The 18,666-nt window shown below is 46.0% G+C and overlaps 2 protein-coding genes across 3 annotated transcripts in view; one reads left to right on the top strand and one right to left on the bottom strand.

Moving 5' to 3' along the window:
* LOC119647440 (Golgi apparatus protein 1) overlaps window positions 1-18,666 on the top strand; it is a 62,806-nt gene that overhangs the window by 16,677 nt on the left and 27,463 nt on the right. The window lies entirely within an intron of this gene.
* LOC119647442 (glutactin-like) lies at window positions 727-14,935 on the bottom strand. Its single transcript, XM_038048364.1, has 6 exons — window positions 14,595-14,935; window positions 7,098-7,253; window positions 1,599-2,250; window positions 1,324-1,514; window positions 953-1,259; window positions 727-903 (listed from the first exon to the last, which is right to left on the bottom strand). Exons 1-6 carry the CDS (start codon window positions 14,805-14,807, stop codon window positions 794-796), a joined length of 1,629 nt encoding a protein of 542 aa, XP_037904292.1. The 5' UTR covers window positions 14,808-14,935; the 3' UTR covers window positions 727-793.

Raw genomic sequence — 18,666 nt, 5'->3', positions numbered from 1 at the left:
ACTCTCTCGTGGAAGATATCCTTCTCCGACTGTGCAGTCTCCTCTGAAGGGGCGTGAACGTTAATGAAGCTTATATTTCGAAATTTGTGTCGCAACAGCAGAGTTCATAGCCTTTCACTTGTTTTCGAAGACGATAACAGCACAGTTTCTATTTTTCGCAACTCCTACTCCGAGCACATGATTTTCTGGATGACCGCTATAATACATGGTGTAGTGACTTTTTGCCAATAAACCGGTTCCTGTCCATCGCATCTTCTATACGGGGAGCCCACGTTCCATGAGAAGATGCGCAAATCGTTTGTCCGTTTTTGTTGCCAGGTTTGTTGAATCCGTCCAGTCCGAGGCGTAACTCCGTAACTTCAGTTTTCAGGGTAAGGTTGTCAGTCCTAACGAGCTCCCAACCAAGAGGACCAGTTGGTACAATTTGTCCTGTGTCTAAGCTCGGGAGATTCGCCTTCATCCTTCTCCGTCTCTAGGTTTTCATTAAGAAAAAAATCCCGATCACCACGCAGAGGTCGAGAAAGGATTTGACAGTAGAGCTGTTGGTGTTGGTTCAGCAGACGTCTCTCAGTTTTTATGCTCCATTGTGGGTACCAATCCACGTTTCGCCCTGGGACCTATACTACCCTTTGACCGCTATTAGTAGTCATGTTAATATTTCAGAAACTGTGGCTGAAAACTGTTGATAGAAGAAATAAGTAAAATAAGACATTTGTAGATACGCGGTAGTACTTTAACATTGATTTTCAAGCATAAATTGGGAACTTATAATGTTTATAGTCACAATTCGGTCTTATTTTATCAAACTGTTTGTCTTATCATCAATGGTAACCGTGAATTCCTTCACAAAATCATCGGAAACACTGCACACTTCATCGATATGGAAATACGGTCCAGTTTTCCCTAAAACAAAATAGGCTAATCATGTGCTAAATTTTACAATCATTCTCACCTGTCATTGGTGGCCAAGGCTCTTCTCCGTCTACTCGAGGAATACCCGTCATTGCAAATGACGTCCACAGGCTAACAATTTTCTTAGCTACTTCAGTATCTTTCGAATTCAAAGGTTTTGTGGGAAATATATAAAAATTTTCATCAGCGTGACTGACACCCCCTCTAAATGGTACATTTTCAGCCGAAAATCCGGTGTGTTCGCCAGCATAATCAAATGTGTAGAGATATGTTTCGTTAGGTCTCCGCTGGGCATTCAGCTGTAGAAATCGGAGCATTGGTATCTTCATGAAATTGTTGTTAGTCATCTGAAATTATTTAAGGTAGTTAAAGAGTATACGGAGATTATATCGAGGACCCAAATTTACTTACATCAATTAGCCCTGGTAGCAATTCTCGAAAGTTGCCATGTTCAAGCTGGTCCTGCGTGAAAAGTAAGCTCATTGTTAGAATATTTGTATATCCTGAATCGTCTGTTATTCCCCCGAAAGCTGCAGTAGTTTCGATAATTTCCAAGGCATCTGTACTTGCTTCTAAGAGAGGTCCTATGAAATGGTAGATAACTGAAATAATTCGTGAAAATTGGGATAAAACCCTCTGCCTTTTTCCGGCCTACCCATATATGAATTATCAGGGAATATACTTACGCGCTAGGTGAGCGGTTCCTTCATGTTTTGCGATTCCACCCACAGTTGGATAAGCTCTTCCAGTTTTATCCCACATTTTCTTCGCAGTGTCCGTTACAAAATCATTTAAATCACCGAAAGTAGGTCTAAAAAGTTGTCCTGCCGTAATTCTCATCAATTCCTCTACCGGTATCTCCATAAAGAATTTATTAAGTACATCCAAGTCATCAACATCTTCACAACCACCTTTTTTAGCTATTTCTCGTGCCGTCTCTATTGGTTTCTGTTCACTTCCCCATTGTAAGAACGCCGTTCCCGACTGTACAATCACCTGATGGAATAATCCGTCCCGAACTTTTGGACTTATCGTAAGCATACTGGCAATGATAGCACCCGCTGATAGTCCGAAAATTGTCACCCGGTTTGGATCGCCCCCAAAATGTTGAATGTACGTTTGGACCCATTCTAGGGCCAGAATGACATCAAATAAGGCCACGTTTCCTGGGATTGCTTCAGAGTTTGTTGCTAAGAATCCTAAAACGCCAAGTCGATATTGAATGACAACTAAAACTATATCGTGTTCAAGAAGAAAGTCTGGCGAGTTGGACGCTGCATCACCGAAAATGAAGGCTCCACCGTGAATGTAGAACATAACTGGCAGGTTGCCTGAAACCTATAAAATATTTGGGGGATTCTTTTAATCATAATTGTAGTTTATAGGAGATTTGTTAGCCAGTGTGCAACAAAAAAGGGGGGGGGGGGGGGATGCAAGAAACTTCCGTTTCTGATTGCAGAAGAGAGCACACTAATGAAGAGCATATTTGGTTCTCGAAATACAGTATTTTTGAATAAATAAACAAATTTAGCCAAGAGCACATTAAAAGACGGACGAAGACGGGTACGGCTTCGTGCCAGGACAAAGGCAACTTATCAGATGCTGCCTTTTTTTTTTGAGGAGGTGGAAATCTTCAAAAGACACTGGTCTGGACACACCAGCGTGTGGGATTTTTACCCACTAAAACCATCCCCGACTCCCTCCCTGCTCCGCGGAACCACCATAAGGTATTACATCACGGGGCGGAGTCAGCTCACTCTAGTTTAATCCCATTTCTTCTATACGCTGCGCACGTGACTGCGTTTTTCTCCTTTCCTCTGCCTTTCGCAATTTATCTTGAATTGATGCGATCATGGAGTTGACCGCATCCCAATTTTCTTGATGTGCTAGCATTTTCGGCACCAGATTTTCTGGTACCAGCACCTCTCCTAGAGTCTCCTCTAGGTTCCTCCTTTCTTCCACAAATCTCGGACAGTGGAAGAATACATGCTCTGAGTCCTCTGGGACTCCATCGCAATTTGGACAGTCGGGTGAGGTCTCCAATTTAAACCCGTGAAGGTATTGGAGATATCCTCCATGTCCCGTGAGAAACTGGGTGAGATTATAATTAATCTCACCGTGTCGTCTCTCCAACCACTCCTTGATGGCAGGAATGAGCCTGTGAGTCCACCGACCCTTTCCCGAGCGTTCCCACCGCTCTCGCCATCTATTTATGGATCTCTCCCTCTCAGCCTTCTTCGTCTGCAATAAGAGAGAGATTGGCTTCGCATGGTATATATTCGCCATCTCATCTGCCAAGATGTCAATCGGCATCATTCCAGAGATGACGAATGCTGCATCATTTGAGACAGTCCTGAAGGCAGAGCATACCCTCAGAGCTGTCCTCCTGTAGACTGCATTCAGTTTGCCAGTGTTAACTGACATCCGCAACGCCTCGCTTCAAACTGGGGTCGCAAAGAGCATGATTTAGGTCACCACCCTGGCTATAAGCAACCTAGAGGTATGCCGTGGCCCTCCCACGTTCGGCATCATCCTGGCCAGGGCCATACTAGCTTTGGATGATTTATCACAAACATACTGTACGTGTTGCTTATAGCTGAGCTTCCTGTCTATCACAACCCCCAAGTATTTGATGGCCGGCTTGGAAGTGATGATATGATTCCCGACTCTAACACAGGCGTAATTTCTCTTCCGGCGCTTCGTGATGAGGACCGCTTCCGTTTTTTCCTCCGCAAGCGTCAGACCAGAGCTCTCTAACCAGCATTTGACAGCACTGATTGCCTCGCTTGAGTATAACTCAGCATCTTCGAGATGCTTTGCGACAACAACCAGTGCAATGTCGTCAGCGTAACCCACCACTGTGGCTTCCTCCAGAAGGGGAAGATTAAGTGCATCGTTGTACATGATGTTCCACAGTAGTGGGCCCAATACGGAGCCCTGCGGGACACCCGCGGAAACGACGTACTCCTGCGGTCCGTCATCAGTGTCGTACCAGAGCCGCCTTTCAGTTAAATAACTATCGACAATTGCGGCGACATAGGCGGGAATACCAACCTTCGCTAGGGATTTCCGGATTAGATTCCAATTGGCCGAAATGTATGCATTTTTCACGTCCAGGGTTACTACCACGCAATATTTACTGGTACTACCCTTTCCGTGGATTGCATCTTCGGCCAAGCCAGTAACCAATTTGATACCGATCTGAAAGGCCGCCTTGGCTCTCAACTACCGGGAGTAATCTATTATAGATTACCCGCTCTAGCATTTTCCCCACCGTATCCAAAAGACATATGGGTCGGTATGAGGATGGTTCACCTGGAGGTTTACCAGGCTTAGGCAGAAGCACCAACTTCTGCCGCTTCCATACCGCTGGAAATATTCCCTCGGACATGCACGCTTCGAACAACTCAGCGAACATGTCCGGCTTGGATTTCACGGCAAGCTTAAGGGCCTTATTCGGTACTCCGTCCAGACCCGGTGCTTTATTGTCTCCTATTCTGCCGCAGATCTCCAGGAGCTCGTCTCTGGTGACTGGCGGGGATGCCGTCACATTCAGAGGTGGTTGGAATGTGTCGGTGTTCTCCTCTTGCTGGGGGAATAACCCCTGGATGATTTTCAACAAGAGGGTGGAGCACGTGATCTGCGGAGACGAACGGCCTCTAAATCGTCCCATCACGATTCCATAAGCTCTCCCCCACGGATTTACGTCCGCTTCTGAGCAGAGCTCCCTAAAGCATTTCTCGCTTCGCTGAATGGCGAGCTTGAGGGTTTTGCGGGCTGCCTTGTAGGCGCACTCTTTCTGCCCTTGATCGACTCTACCTACCGCCCTCTGAGCCGCTCTTCTGGCTCGGTGGCAGGCTGATCGAAGGCCGGTCAGTTCATCATTCCACCAGTAGTTTGGTCTTCTACGGGGGAATGCGCACCTCCTAGGCGTGGACGCGTCACATGCTTTAGCGATGCATTGAGCCAGATGAACAGCTCTTTCCGTAGAGGCGCCTGCTATATCAGGCTGATCTAACCACACCTCTAAGAAGCTCTGCTCATCCAAAGATTTTGCAGACCAGCCTGAAATCTTTTTCGGTTTCGGGCATGATAGCTCTTTGCCCTGAGGTTCGACACATGTCTCAAAGAAAACTGCCTGGTGATCGCTGTGGGTGTAGCGTTCGCTGACGCACCAGGACATATCACGCGCCAGCGAAGGGCTGACAAAGGTCAGGTCTACAACTGAGCCTGACCCCTCTTTCTGGAAGGTGTTTATAGCACCTTCGTTAGTCAAAACCATGTCCATCTGCGCAAAAGCTTCTATTAAACTGCGCCCCCTAACATTTGATTCTCTGCTACCCCACTCTAGGGCCCAAGCATTGAAATCACCAGCAATCACCTTTGGACTTCCTCCCCTTGCGTCGAGAACAAGATTATCAAGCATTTGCTCGAATTCAGACAGTGTCAAACTTGGTGGGGCGTAGCAGCTGTATACATATACAACACTTATTTTCGCCCACACAAAGCCACTGGTTGCCTGACTTGCAGTACATTGTATGGCCTGTCGACCGCAAGCCCATATCGCCGCTCCACCAGTCGAATCTGTGACCCATACGCCACCGTGACGGCTTCTGTACGGCTCACTTATGATGGCGATTTCCATCTCTGATTCGAACGTGGTCTGCTCAAGTAAATCCTGAGCGACCCTGCAATGATTGAGGTTTATCTGAATAAACCTCATTTTCTTATTGCAGTGAGCGCCTTCCTAAATTCAGGACATTTACTACTTCCGGCAATATGCCGATTATCTTGCCCCTCTTTCACCTCGACCATAGGCATTTGGGGTCCCTATTGCATTCCCTGGCAATATGGCCCTTCTCCCCACACTTTCTGCATCGATCGGATCGATCAATGCTGCTGGTGCATACCTTGGCGAAGTGCCCAAACATGAGGCATTTAAAGCACCTCTTTAGTGAAGTTATTCTCTTAAACGGCAGACAACCCATCCAATTCGAACTTTTCCGGCAGCCAACAACATTTGCGCTGCCTCCGCTGGTACTCGTATTGTGGCCGTTTGAGTACCGCCATAGGCTTTTCGTAAACTTACAACAAACTCCTCTGTAAGTTCTTCCAACTTGAATTGCTCCTTCAGAGCAGTACAAATTTCTGCTTTTGATGTTATTTCATCGAGATCCTTACATTGTATGTAGATCTCATATTTTTGGGCACGCACTGCGGCATTCTCCCCAAGTGAGTCCTTCACCCGAGTGCGAAAGTCATCAGCCTTGCCCACGCTGGATCTTTTCAGCTCGAACATGAGATCCCCTTTCTGGGTTCCTCGGATTCTGTTCACATTTCCGCTCAGATCTTTTAGGTCGGGATCAGCTTTGACCTTTCTGAGTAACTCCGCGTAGGACAGATTGCCCTTACTGGAGATAACAATCGCATCTGGACGGGTTCGCAATTTTGCTTTTCCTTTCGCTTTTTTGCTCGTAACCTTAGTCCATCCATCCTTGCCGTTCGTCTTGGGCTTCGCAACCCTGGTCGACTTTTCTACATTCGCTGTACGCTTTCCTCCTTCAGAGCTATTAGTGCTGGTTTTCAGAGTTTCCTGTCCGCCTTTTTTTCTCTTAGGTGCCTGCTGATTATTTGAAGGATCCCCCTCTTTTTCCTGTACTCGTTTATTTCGCCGTGTTTCGATGGTAGTACGGTTAGGTGTCACTTGGGTCGCTTGTGACACTGTTGGTGCAGCGGGGTTCGGCGTATCCTTAGTATTCTTTTCCTCCATCTGCGATCTATCATAGAGGACTCAGGATCTATTATCAGATGCTGCCTCACCTCTGCCCTGGGACAATGTGACCAAAGTGGCTCGCAGGTGTTCTACACTGTCTTCCGATCCGCTTCGGTCACGCTGCTCCCAGGGCAGAGATGAGGCAGCATCTGATGAGTTGCCTCTGCCCTGGTACGAAACTGTAGCCGTCTTCGTCCCTCTTTTAATTTTTGAACTTTGAGTGTTAAACCCAAAAAGAGAAGTCCGTGGAAGATAAAGAGTGGGAGCAAGTTGCTCTGTATTTGGTCCGATCCGACATCAAGTGAATGCGGACTTAGGACTCCCCAATCCCTAAACAAAACTTGGAATTTTTAATTATCATTAACATCACTTAACTTAAGGGTTCATTATAGATTTTGTTAATTAAACTTACATTTTTTGTGTAGACGGACAAATGCAAACAGTCCTCCCAGTCACGTGCCTGCAGTTCCTCAGGTGATAATTTGCTCAAATTAGAGAAAACTGGGCAACCAATGTCATTCTCACGCACATCTTTGATACCTGTCCATGGTTGACGAGGTGTCGGTAGCTGATGGGTATAACGAAATTAGTTTAACTTGTTACCTTAGATGAAAAGCGCTTTTTTTAATATTAGGTTGGGGAAAAAGTAATGTTGTATTTTGTCAATAGATGGCGACACTTAAACATATCTTGTGTTGTGCTTATCGCATCGGGTCATACTATACGGCGATTCGAAGACGAGAATCTGGGCTACAGGTGTCTTTTTGACAGTTTTATGATGGTACGTTTCAGTCTCAAGTTATAGCGCCTCAAAGATGGAGTCCACCAAGGAGGAAATTCGTCATATTTTACATTTTTACTACCTGAGAGGTAAAAATGCAACGCAGGCGGCCAAAAAAATTTGTGAAGTTTATGGGTCCAATACTGTAACGATTCGCACAGCACAGCGTTGGTTCGATCGATTTCGTTCTGGTGTAGTGGATGTCGAAGATACACCCCGTACTGGTAGGTCAATCATCATAGAAACCGATAAAATCGCTCGATTGGCCAGGAACTGGGTAACGACCATAAACCCATTTGGAATCATTTGCAGAAGATTGGATTCCAAAAAAAAGCTGGATGTTTGGGTGCCACACGAGTTGACGGAAAAAAAATCTCTTAGACCGAATCAACGCCTGTGATGCACTGCTGAAACGGACCCATTTTTGAAACGGATGGTGATTGGTGATGAAAAGTGGATCACGTACGAAAATCTCAAGCGAAAAAGATTGTGGTCGAAGCGGGGCGAGCCGGCCCAAACCATCGCCAAGCCCGGATTGACGGTCAGGAAGGTTTTGCTGTGTGTTTGGTGGGATTGGAAAGGAGTCATCCACTACGAGCTGCTCAACTATGGCCAGACCCTCAATTCGGTCCACTACTGTGAGTAACTCGACCGTTTGAAGCAGACGATTGGCCAGAAGCGGCCAGGATTGGTCAATAGGAATGGTGTTCTGTTCCACCAGGACAACGCTCGGCCTCATACATTTTTGATGACCCACCAAAAGCTACGGGAGCTCGGATGGGATGTCCTATCGCACCCACCGTATAGTCCGGACCTGGCACCAAGTGATTACCATCTCTTCCGGTCCATGTAAAACGCTCTTGGTCCTACTAAGTTCGCCTCAAAAGAGGCTTGCGAAAAGTGAAAAAAAAAATGAAGTTGCCTTCTAAATGGCAACAAGTTTACGAACAAAACGGCGCATATTTGACTTAAATCGGATAATTCTATGTTAAATAAAGCGTTAAAATTCGATCACAAATACGACATTACTTTTTCCCCACCCCAATATGTAAAATTAAGGTACTGGCTTGAGTATTAATTTACTTTTGGTCTTCTTGCCCTCTGAGTTGGGATTTAAGAATACGTTCCCCTTCCCTGCTTATCATAAAAGGTAACTAAAAGGGATGGAAATTTTTAGGCCAGCAACCTGCAAATTTCGAAACTTTACTTGTTCTAAAACGTCAACACCGCCTCGGATAGGGGTTGACCTAACAGCTAGGACCTTTGGCTATCGAAAACGACACAGGATGGTCACTTTCTCCAGCTCGAGTCAAAATTCTAACAATATAAGCTGGACATCCTGAGTATAAACGAAATAAGATGGTGGGACTCTGAACTACTTCTTTCCTTCTTCCGGCAATGTGCTTTTGTACTCTGGAAATCCAAGTGGTAGCAGACGCGAATTTAGTATCGGATTGTGACTGATGGCTATCACAAGACACGCTCTCTTGGCCTGGGATCCGGTTTCTGACAGAATTTTGACTCCAAGGTTTCAGTCTAGGTTAAGAAGCATCACAATCGTACAGTGCTTTGCACCAACGGAGGCCTCCGATAAAGTGGAAAAGAATGCTTTCTGTAAGCAATTATACGCAGTTCAAGAAAGGGTTCCCAAAGGTAACATTGTGTTCGTGATGATTGATCCGAATGTCAAGGTGGGCTCTTATAACACCTTGCTTCGATATGTGATGGAGAAACACAGCCTTGCCGACCGTAACGATAATGATAGGAGATTTGTGATTTACTGCACCGTCCATAGCCTCGTTATTGATCCCGATCAACATCGAGCACAGCCTGATCAGCATAAACTTGGGCGTGTATTGGCAAATTGTGTTGTTCGCATAGTAGGGAATCGATCAGCATACTCGACAGTAAGTGGCGATAGCACACCTCCTCGGGGGCAGCTTTTGCTGTTAGGTAGTGATCGACACCCATTTCAGCACACTGCAATCTCTGTGTTAGAAGAGTACAGATCCAGATCCACTTAATTAAAGCATCATCAACAGCATGCGCTCTGGCGGCATCACAAAGTTTTTGGAAAGGCGCACAGTCAAACGCGCCTTCAATATCCATGAACTCCCCCATCGCGTACTTACTGTTCAGAGTTGCATCCTCTGTCTTTGAAGCCAGAGAATGAAGGGCAGACTGATAGGACTTTCCGCGTTGGTAAGCATGTTGGTTTTCATTAAGTGGGTACGACCTAAGTGCCTTCTCACGAAGGTGACGCCCAACTAGTCTCTCCAAACCTTTCAACAAGAATGAAGTCAAGCTAATTTGTGTGAAGTGCTTTCATCATCATCATCAACGGCGCAACAACCGGTATCCGGTCTAGGCCTGCCTTAATAAGGAACTCCAGACATCCCGGTTTTGCACCGAGGTCCACCAATTCGATATCCCTAAAAGCTGTCTGGCGTCCTGGCCTACGCCATCGCTCCATCTTAGGCAGGGTCTGCCTCGTCTTCTTTTTCTACCATAAATATTGCCCTTATAGACTTTCCGGGCTGGATCATCCTCATCCATACGGATTAAGTGACCCGCCCACCGTAACCTATTGAGCTGGATTTTATCTACAACCGGACGGTCATGGTATCGCTCATAGATTTCGTCATTGTGTAGGCTACGGAATCGTCCATCCGTCCATCCTCATGTGAAGTGCTTTGGATTAGAATAATCAGCTTTCCCAGACTGTTCAAAGGACAGTATGGCAGCTCTCACCTTTTCTTTGGTAACAATCGCTTTCGCAGTGTTCCAGTGCACCTTGCAACACTTCCGCGTTGAAGGGTTGCAATAATTGTCAACTCTTCCCCTTCCACTTCTCTCATCAGTTCTCCCGGAAGGTATACTTCGAAGAGGGTCTGTAGTCTGGAGCTCGGGAAAGTATAATACTATTGGGTTTTCGAAGAGAATCCAACTTGGCCGATCCATCGCTTTTAGGGAGTCTTCACAGCCTTGAAGTTTCTCCTTTGCCTTCCAGCTCTTCACAGTATGGTCTAAAGAAGTCTCGTTTCGATCACTTAACGAGCCTATTATATTCACGCTGTGAGTTCCGAAAGTTTAACCAGTCTTCATTCCTATTGCCTTTACAAGCACGGTTCAAAAATCGTCTGGTTGATTTCCTAAGTTTTCGCAGTTCCCGGTTCCACCGCTTTGACCTCGCGGAATAGGACAAGCCTCTTCTTAGCACTCTAGAAATGTACAATTCAGAGTTTTCAATTCATCTTCGCCAAAGGAGTCCTTAGTCGTCTAGAGAGCTGCACTTTATTCCCAAGAAGTTCATTTAACTTTGTCCAATCCTAGCCCCCTTTACTGATCCAATGCCACAAATTCGATTAAATCGGAAACATGGCTCTTGCAGCAGAAAAAAATAGGGACAGTTCTTGGCATGCTGCAGCTAAATTTGACCAATCTTTATATTTTTTTATGGAAAACTGTTGGAAGCAAATTCCGCGGTCGGCATGTGACGGAGTTTTCCACACGGCGTATCGCCAGAGACTCGGTCCTCTCGTGTTTTATTACTCTGAGAATAACCGCACTTGGAAGTACATCAGTTTCCATGTACTCAGCCATGAAAGGTCTCATCTTATCACGCAGAGCGTTCGTCCGTTTTCCACTTAACACCTTCACTGGTTTGCGGTCTCCAGTTTACATGAATCCGATGACTCGAACTGTCATCAAGTCAGTTTCGTTCACGTCTCTGGTTTCCTTTTTTTCCGTCTATTTAAATTTCAATCTATTTTGGAAAAGTTGAGCACCATATGGTAACTTTCCCTGAGCACATTCAGACTCTTTTGATTCAGTTGGAATACCTGCAAGCTGAAACCTTACACGTTTGTTGATTTGTCCTTCCTGGCATTCATAAACGTTACCCTCCATTGTCCGAAGTCCATACCCGGGTTCTGTTCACCCAACATGCGGATGATGTCCTCTGCCTTTCTTCGAGGGCCCGGTAACCAACATCCGACATGTTGTCCTGCGCAGCTCAGTGTTCCGACCGCAGACCACCAGAACTCAAAGCTGAGATTACCTGCTGGAGCCACTTTTTTTTTTGGGAGTAGGGTAGGTGAATGCGTTTACGCACAGAGTGTTGGACTCCCGCAACAGTACGCTGGCGGACTACCAACTAAACACCTCCCTGTCATCAGAGAACTAGCCTGGAACCGTTTGACACATTACTTCGAGCTAGCCCTCCCGCTCTCCCGGCTTTGGGAGCCTTCAAGTCAGGGAATTCCTTTCACCAACGGGAGGGGAGGGGAGGAAGGGAGTTGTTAGTTCAGGGAACCCCTTACCGTCTGATCCCTCTGCCGGTCGAGTTCAATCTTCGTAGTAAGAAGAGCCCGAACATAATGCGCAATACGATTCCAGCTGCCAGCGCTCTTCAGCATCTCTCTGACAATGTTGTCTGGAGAGAGCTCCCCTGTGTCTGCATAAAGCTGCTGGCGGAGGCCGTCCCATCTCTCGCAAGAGAAAAAGGTGTGTTCAGCGTCATCCGCCACTCTATTGCAGAATACACAATCAGGAGATCGCGCCTTCCCAACCCTGTGCAGGTAAGACTGAAAATCTCCATGCCCACTTAGAAGTTGGGTAAAGAAGTAATCAATCTCACCGTGCTTTCTGTTCAACCATGGGTCTAATTTGTCGATGAGCCGCGCAGTCCACTTGCCCCTTGGCTCATTTTGCAAAGAAAGTTGCCACTCGCTAAGGGTGCGTTGACGTTCTTCACGGGCAACCACTTCTCTTAAGTTTTCGCCCTCACGGCGATAGATAGCTTTGCGCTCCTTGGCAGACGCCACTCGCAAAGCTCCCTGCCTCTGCACTTGAGCGAGGCGTTTACGATGCACCTCCTTGTCAAGGGCATCAGCCCATACCTCCGCACCATAGAGAAGGACGGACTGCGTTGCTCCCATGAGGAGACGTCTCCTAGTTGATATAGGGCCGCCGACATTCGCCATTAGCCGACTCAAGGCCGCGACTCCTGCTGCAGCCCTGTCCGCGGCTGCTTTGATTTGCTCGAAGAAGCTCATCTTCGAGTCGAGCATTAAACCAAGGTATTTAACCGCTGGTTTTGACTCTATAGTCAACTCGCCGAGCGATATGGGACGCAAGGTCGGGATTCTCCTTCTGGTCAGGATGACTACTTCGATTTTTTCCAGCGCAAGGTTGAAACCGTGAGCAGTCATCCATCCGCTTATCCGTCGTATCAATATGCCAAGTCTGCTTTGCGCCTGTTCAACAGTGCGTCCGGCAACAAGTGCCGCAACGTCGTCTGCATAACCGACCAGACGCGACTCTTCGGTCATATCGAGTCTCAGCAGACTATCGTAGGAAGCGTTCCAGAGGTCCGGCCCTAGGATGGATCCCTCTGGCCCTCTAACGTCTCATAGAACAGGGAGCGGTCTTTCAGATAATCCCTCAATATCCGCAAGAGATAGCTTGGCACGTGAAAGGAGTTCTCTAGTGTGCCTAGCATATCTGTCCATCTTACGGAATTGAAGGCATTTCTGACATCAAGCGTTATGAAGAGCACTATCCTTCGAGATCGGCGGCTGTGTGCCCCGGCTCGATTAAACGCATCTACGACCTCCATAACAGCATCCACTGTAGATTTCCCTGTTCTAAACCCGAACTGCCTTGCGGATAAGTCCCCGGCAGCACGGATCGCTTCAGCGAGTCTACCCCTGATGAGCTTCTCGAACACTTTTCCGGCCGTGTCAAGCATACACAGCGGTCGGTATGCAGACGGGAGCTCCAGGTCTCCTTTACCCTTACTGATCAACGCGAGTCTGGTCACTTTCCAGCGAAAAGGAAAAATGCCCTCCTTCAAGCACGCATTGAACGCTTCGAGCAGCAATTCTGGCCGTTGGCGGAACACCAGTTTGTAAATTTCCGCCGGGATGCCATCAGGACCTGGCGCCTTCCTGTTTTTCATAGTGAGAACCGCTTCTTCGAGTTCTCCCATTGTGAAAAGGGGGCAATCCACGACGCTTTCCGCGCTATTTACATCAACCCGTACAGGGTGTCTGGGGAACAATGCCCGCACAATGCAGTCCATCTGGTCGGTGCTCAATATGCAGGGCTTCCGCAGAGCCCAGATTTTCCGAGTGACAAGCTTATAGCCAAGTACCCACGGGTCATCATTCACCTCATTAACAAGATTTTGCCAGCCGCGAGCCACTTTAAGGCAGTCTCATCAGTGCACTCCAAATGGAAAAGCCCACCGCGAAAAATTTGCTTGTTAAATATCTTGGCTTTGTTTCAGGCTCCCAACATTTTTTTCCACAGGTATTCTCAGAGGATAATAAATTGTCCCTCTGACGTTTTGCCATCCTTGTAGGAAACTCCCACGGCAGCAGTCAGAAATTAAGCTACAGTTTGCGCACACGTCTTCTTCATTCCCGCCTTCGTGTCCATATTCCTATGGGAGGAATCAGCTTCGTTGATTTGATTACTTCCCGGCACAGCGGTCCTAATCCCTGCGGGACGGACGGATGTAGGTCCTGATGCGAAGCATAATAGAGCATTGCAGAGATATGTTGGTCTTACGCTTCTTGTGGGCATTACCGCTGACAGAAGAGTCTGGTGTGTCCAGTGTGGGTTTTACCGCGGTTACCAGTTTGTTCCACCTTCCGCTGAAGATTCCGCTCCCTTACGTCCGATTTGTCTGGACATTACCGCCCCTAGTGGTACAGCCACGTCCATGTCCTCATTCCCGAGGTGGTTCATCTTCTTGCGAAGTGCCTTCTTCTGCAGCCTGCTTGGAGCCTTCCCAGTTTCACGGTGTAAGGGCCGCTTGGGTCACCAGGTTCCCTTTCTTCCGCTCTTCCCGGTAAGGGTGAAGGAGAAGATTCTGACAGGCAGGATTCAGCCTGTAGTCCCCCTCCTAATTTTGCTGTATCACTCTTAGGTCCACCTGAATTTCTTCAATAAAAACCCTAGTGATTCCAATCAATTGAGTTCTTCGGATTTGGACTCCGAGAACGAGATTTATGTCCTGATCCCAATGGGCATGACTAGCTTCAGAGACTCAAATAACTTTATAAATTAACTCAAAGTCTAGACTAACTATCAAACCAGATTTACTTTGGAAATGATTACCTTAAACCGTCTATGCCCACTTGGCGACTCAGCAAAGTGTATTCCACGAAATTGATAGATACATTTTTGACTCCAAGCCGATTTTCCGATGGATCCTCGCAGGGAACCTAGTTCTGGAACGTTAACAATAACTTCATCACTCTCCACGGCACTACCGATTGTCACCATCTTCATCACAACAAGAATGAAAATTAAATGTAAAACGCAAAGCATGATTGCGTTCGAAGAGATGTCCTCTTACTACGATCACTACTACTGGATATCTGCGGTAGATTCAAATTTCCAGCAAACTTTTATAAACGTTTCGAATGCAAAACAAGTAAAAGAGTGTCGTGTTGACATATTTCAACCAATCTTCAAAGTGCTTTGATATACTCTCGTCCATTTAACTGCTAAGTACTGATTGAGTATGAGCTAACCAACTAAAAAATCTTTTAATATGAATCTTAGATGATTTAATAAAGATAGCACTAAGTACAAAATAATTGAATTGTGCTTGGTTTTTTTGCCTGGAATTGCTGTTGATCCATTTGTACGCATTCAAAAAAAGCTATAAGGGTGGTTCAGTATCCGAGTGCTGTACATATTAATAGTATTTTTATTATCACAGATAATACACTTAAAAGTTGAAGAAAAAACGCTGTTAATAGGTTTTGTTCCGACCCGCCTACAGCGAGCACGCAAGGGACTATTTTGTGAAATTTTAAAAACAAGGTTATTAACAACTATTTCAACTACGAATCAATGTTCTGGAAAGTATTCTATGTATTTTAGAGACCAACTGGTGGTTGGTTTTACTTGTTTTCAATAGAGTGCTTCACGATTAAATTTACTATCTTTAATTCCTGACCGATAATATCTCAATCCAATTTATCATTTGTCACCTTTCAGAAGTAAAAACTTAACTTTCAATGGTAAAAATCGTTTTTCTTACAAAAAGGGTGGGTTTTTATTTTCCGCTTCAATTAATCGCTTTAAGATTATCTTCTTCTTTTTCTTCAGCCTTTGACCCGTTCACAAGCGGAGTCGGCTCGTCGTGATCGGTTTCGCCATGTGGCTCTATCGAATGCCTGATCTGGGTGCAATCTCGAAGCTAGAGTGATCTTGAGCGTGCTGCCAAAAACTTTCTGTACTACCCCACCAACCTGTAGGATGTAGCCGCTGAGTGGTAAGCCTTAACGCCCGCTTGCCTGTCGATCAGAATAGCTATGTTACACTTCGGGCTCAAATTATGTCCCAGCCATGGACAGGCTTTCTATATCGTTAGTACTTCCGCTTGGAATACACTGGTGAATCCTAAGAGACTGTAGAGGTCGGATACACTGTGTCTATCACATTCACTGTGGGTATCTGAGAAAAATCTTGCTGCACCGACTCCACAGACCGTCTTCGAGCCGTTGATGAAGAATATTTTGTCATAGCCTTGCAACACGCCGCCGATCTCCCACTCTGCGGTTGTTGGAAAGACTACAAAGAAGTTTCTGGTGAAATTCGGCTTACATGTGGTATAGCCTCCGGGGAATGCTCAGAGTTATCGAGGTACTAGGTTGTTACTATGGCGGTAAGGCTTCTCTATCCAGCATCCGGACTCACGTAGTCTGACAGCTGCGCACAATAGAATCATACGTTAGGATGGGACGTTCCACGGCTGTGTACATGCAGAGAACCATCCTCGGTCGGAGACCCCATTTCCTTGCAAAGGCCGTCTTGTAGGCATAGAAGGCTATACAAGCCTTCTTAATCCTCCGCTCTAAATTTCAATCTCCAACTTAACTTCGGATCCAGGATTAGACCCAGATACTATACATTGGAGGAAAGAACCAATCTTTGTTTATTTAGCCGCGGGGGGTGGAATTTGGTTACCCTTATCTTAGTAGTGAATGACATCAGTTCCGTTTTGGTTGGATTAATGCTGAGTCCGTGGCCCACCGGCACATTCTTCCCAACGCTCCCTGACACCAATATTACCAAGTCGTCGGCATACGCCATCGCTTTCACTCCACTCCTGTCCAATATCCGTAGAATTTCGTTCATTACTATCAACCAGAGCACGGTCAAGTGGCTATCTCCCAGATCAGACTGGATTCTCCTAGTTCTTAGCATGGATATTATTCAATGCGCAAGATGCCCCTCCAATCCAATACTTAATGGCGTTGGCACTAACGTTGTTGTATGCTTCCTCTATATCCAAGAAGGCAGCTACAGTGTACTGCTTTTACTGTGTGATTACTTAATCCTGTGGAGAATGGTTTCTGTAGATTTACCTTTGAGGTAGGTGTGCTGGGGATAAAGTCAGTCTCTCCATAATCATCCTTAAGTGGATGTCCAGGACGCGCTCATAGCACTTTTCCAGTGGTTCTTTGACCGCGTAAATTTGGTCTAGGGGAGAGTGTCCTGTTCGAATTTGTCTGTATGTGGCTCTAACCTAGCTTGAATGCTTTTCGTCAGGATTTTATAGGACGTGCTCAGCAATGAAATGCATCTGTAATTGTTACAAGTAAGTTTGTCTCCTTTTTTGTCTATGGAGGAGATTATCCAGGCAATTTTCTCCCATCTGTAATAGTTCCGGTGGAATACCATCGAATGCTGGTGTTTTGTTCAGTTTTTGTTCGCGCAGGGCTGCTTTAATCTCTTCAATAGAAGGAGGTTCGACTGGTGTGTTGCCAAAGCTGTATTTCTCTCTGGCGCTTCCACTCGGTTGAGCAGTTTCTTTAAGTACTCCATCCATCTTTTCTTGATATCGTCAGGGATACCTAGGATGTTTCCTAGGCCATCCTTAAATAGATTTGTTTGCGGCCTATAGTCTCGTACGAAATCTTTTACGGTGCCTTATGCGGCTTGTACAATCTTATTCTTCATGTCGTTGTCAAGTTTTAATATTCTGTCATTGTTGTATTTGCACTGCTTTTTCCTGCACGTCCGGTCTGCTATTCGCCTAAGCTCGTTATAAGTTTCTTGTTTCCCCCTTGTGGGTCGTTCTATGTATTTACGGTAAGCTTCGTTTTTTTGTTGATTGCATCATGACATTCCTTGTCAAACCAATAATTACGAATGCATTTGGTATGAAACCGATTGTCTTTTCCGCGGATGTTTTTATTCCATCTTTTAGCTTTGACCACGGTTCTTCGACATTGAGTTCGGCTAGCGATGTACTATTGAAGTAGTTGGATAGCTCTGTAGTGTATGCAGCCGTTATTCGTCTTTCTCTAAAATTTTCAATCTCTGAGACCTCCATTGTGCCATCTGGGCAGCCGATCTTATCCTCGGTAATTACCAATTTGATAATCTCAACCGACTGGCACTGCATATTCTGCAAGCAAGTCCTCCTCGCTAACAGAGAAGTGCATCTGAACCAGAAGCTCCAGGTTTCACCAGGAGCCTTTCGACTTTTTAAGAAAGGATGGGCTCCTATATTCCTTGGACAGAATCTTACTGAGTCTCGCAAATTCGCTGTTACTTTCAATCTTCGGCCATCAAGACTGCTAAGAAGCGGTCCTGGTTGAACTATTACCAGGACCGCTTTTTAGCAGTCTTGATGGCTGATTTGAACTTTTTCAGGCAGTCCTTGTATTGCTTCCAATATTCGTGCCTGTAGCAGATGTTGAAGAGTGCTCTGGTCACGGTCCCCGGTGGCAATGTCTTCTTGCTGTATTTAGCAAAACACGAGGCGGTTTTGAACGTCTTTTCCAGAGCCCCAACCTTTGAATCCAATTCGTCTGTCGTGTCAATCTTATCAATTTGCGTATCGGAGAGTTTGTTCTTGGCAACTTTGCCAAACTTCCTCCAGTCGCTCTTCCTGGGGTCTCTGAAAGGGATAGAGGTCTTTGCGGCGAGATCTATAATAGATTGAAAAGTATACTGCTGTGATCTGAGAAAGATCTATGACCAGACACTCTCCAGTTCTATATCTTGAAGACCTCATTGCCGGTTGGTTGGGTTATATCAAGGACCTCCTCCCAACCGTCACAATTCTCCGCACTGGAAAAATTGAGGGTTGGTGTGCCGCCCGTGTCACACATCGATAGATTTGTGTTAATAATAGAATCAAAGAATGACTGACCTCTTTCGTTAA

The sequence above is a fragment of the Hermetia illucens genome, chromosome 2, assembly GCF_905115235.1.
Source record: "Hermetia illucens chromosome 2, iHerIll2.2.curated.20191125, whole genome shotgun sequence".
Lineage (NCBI taxonomy): Eukaryota > Metazoa > Arthropoda > Insecta > Diptera > Stratiomyidae > Hermetia > Hermetia illucens.
This window is presented reverse-complemented; position numbering and strand designations above follow the sequence as displayed.

Coding starts and splice junctions, on each gene's coding strand:
- LOC119647442 (XM_038048364.1), bottom strand. CDS start 14,807: ATGCTTTGCGTTTTACATTTAATTTTCATTCTTGTTGTGATGAAGATG. Junction 1,515..1,598: donor AGGAACCGCTCACCTAGCGC/GTAAGTATATTC, acceptor GAATTATTTCAG/TTATCTACCATTTCATAGGA. Junction 1,260..1,323: donor TGCTACCAGGGCTAATTGAT/GTAAGTAAATTT, acceptor AAATAATTTCAG/ATGACTAACAACAATTTCAT.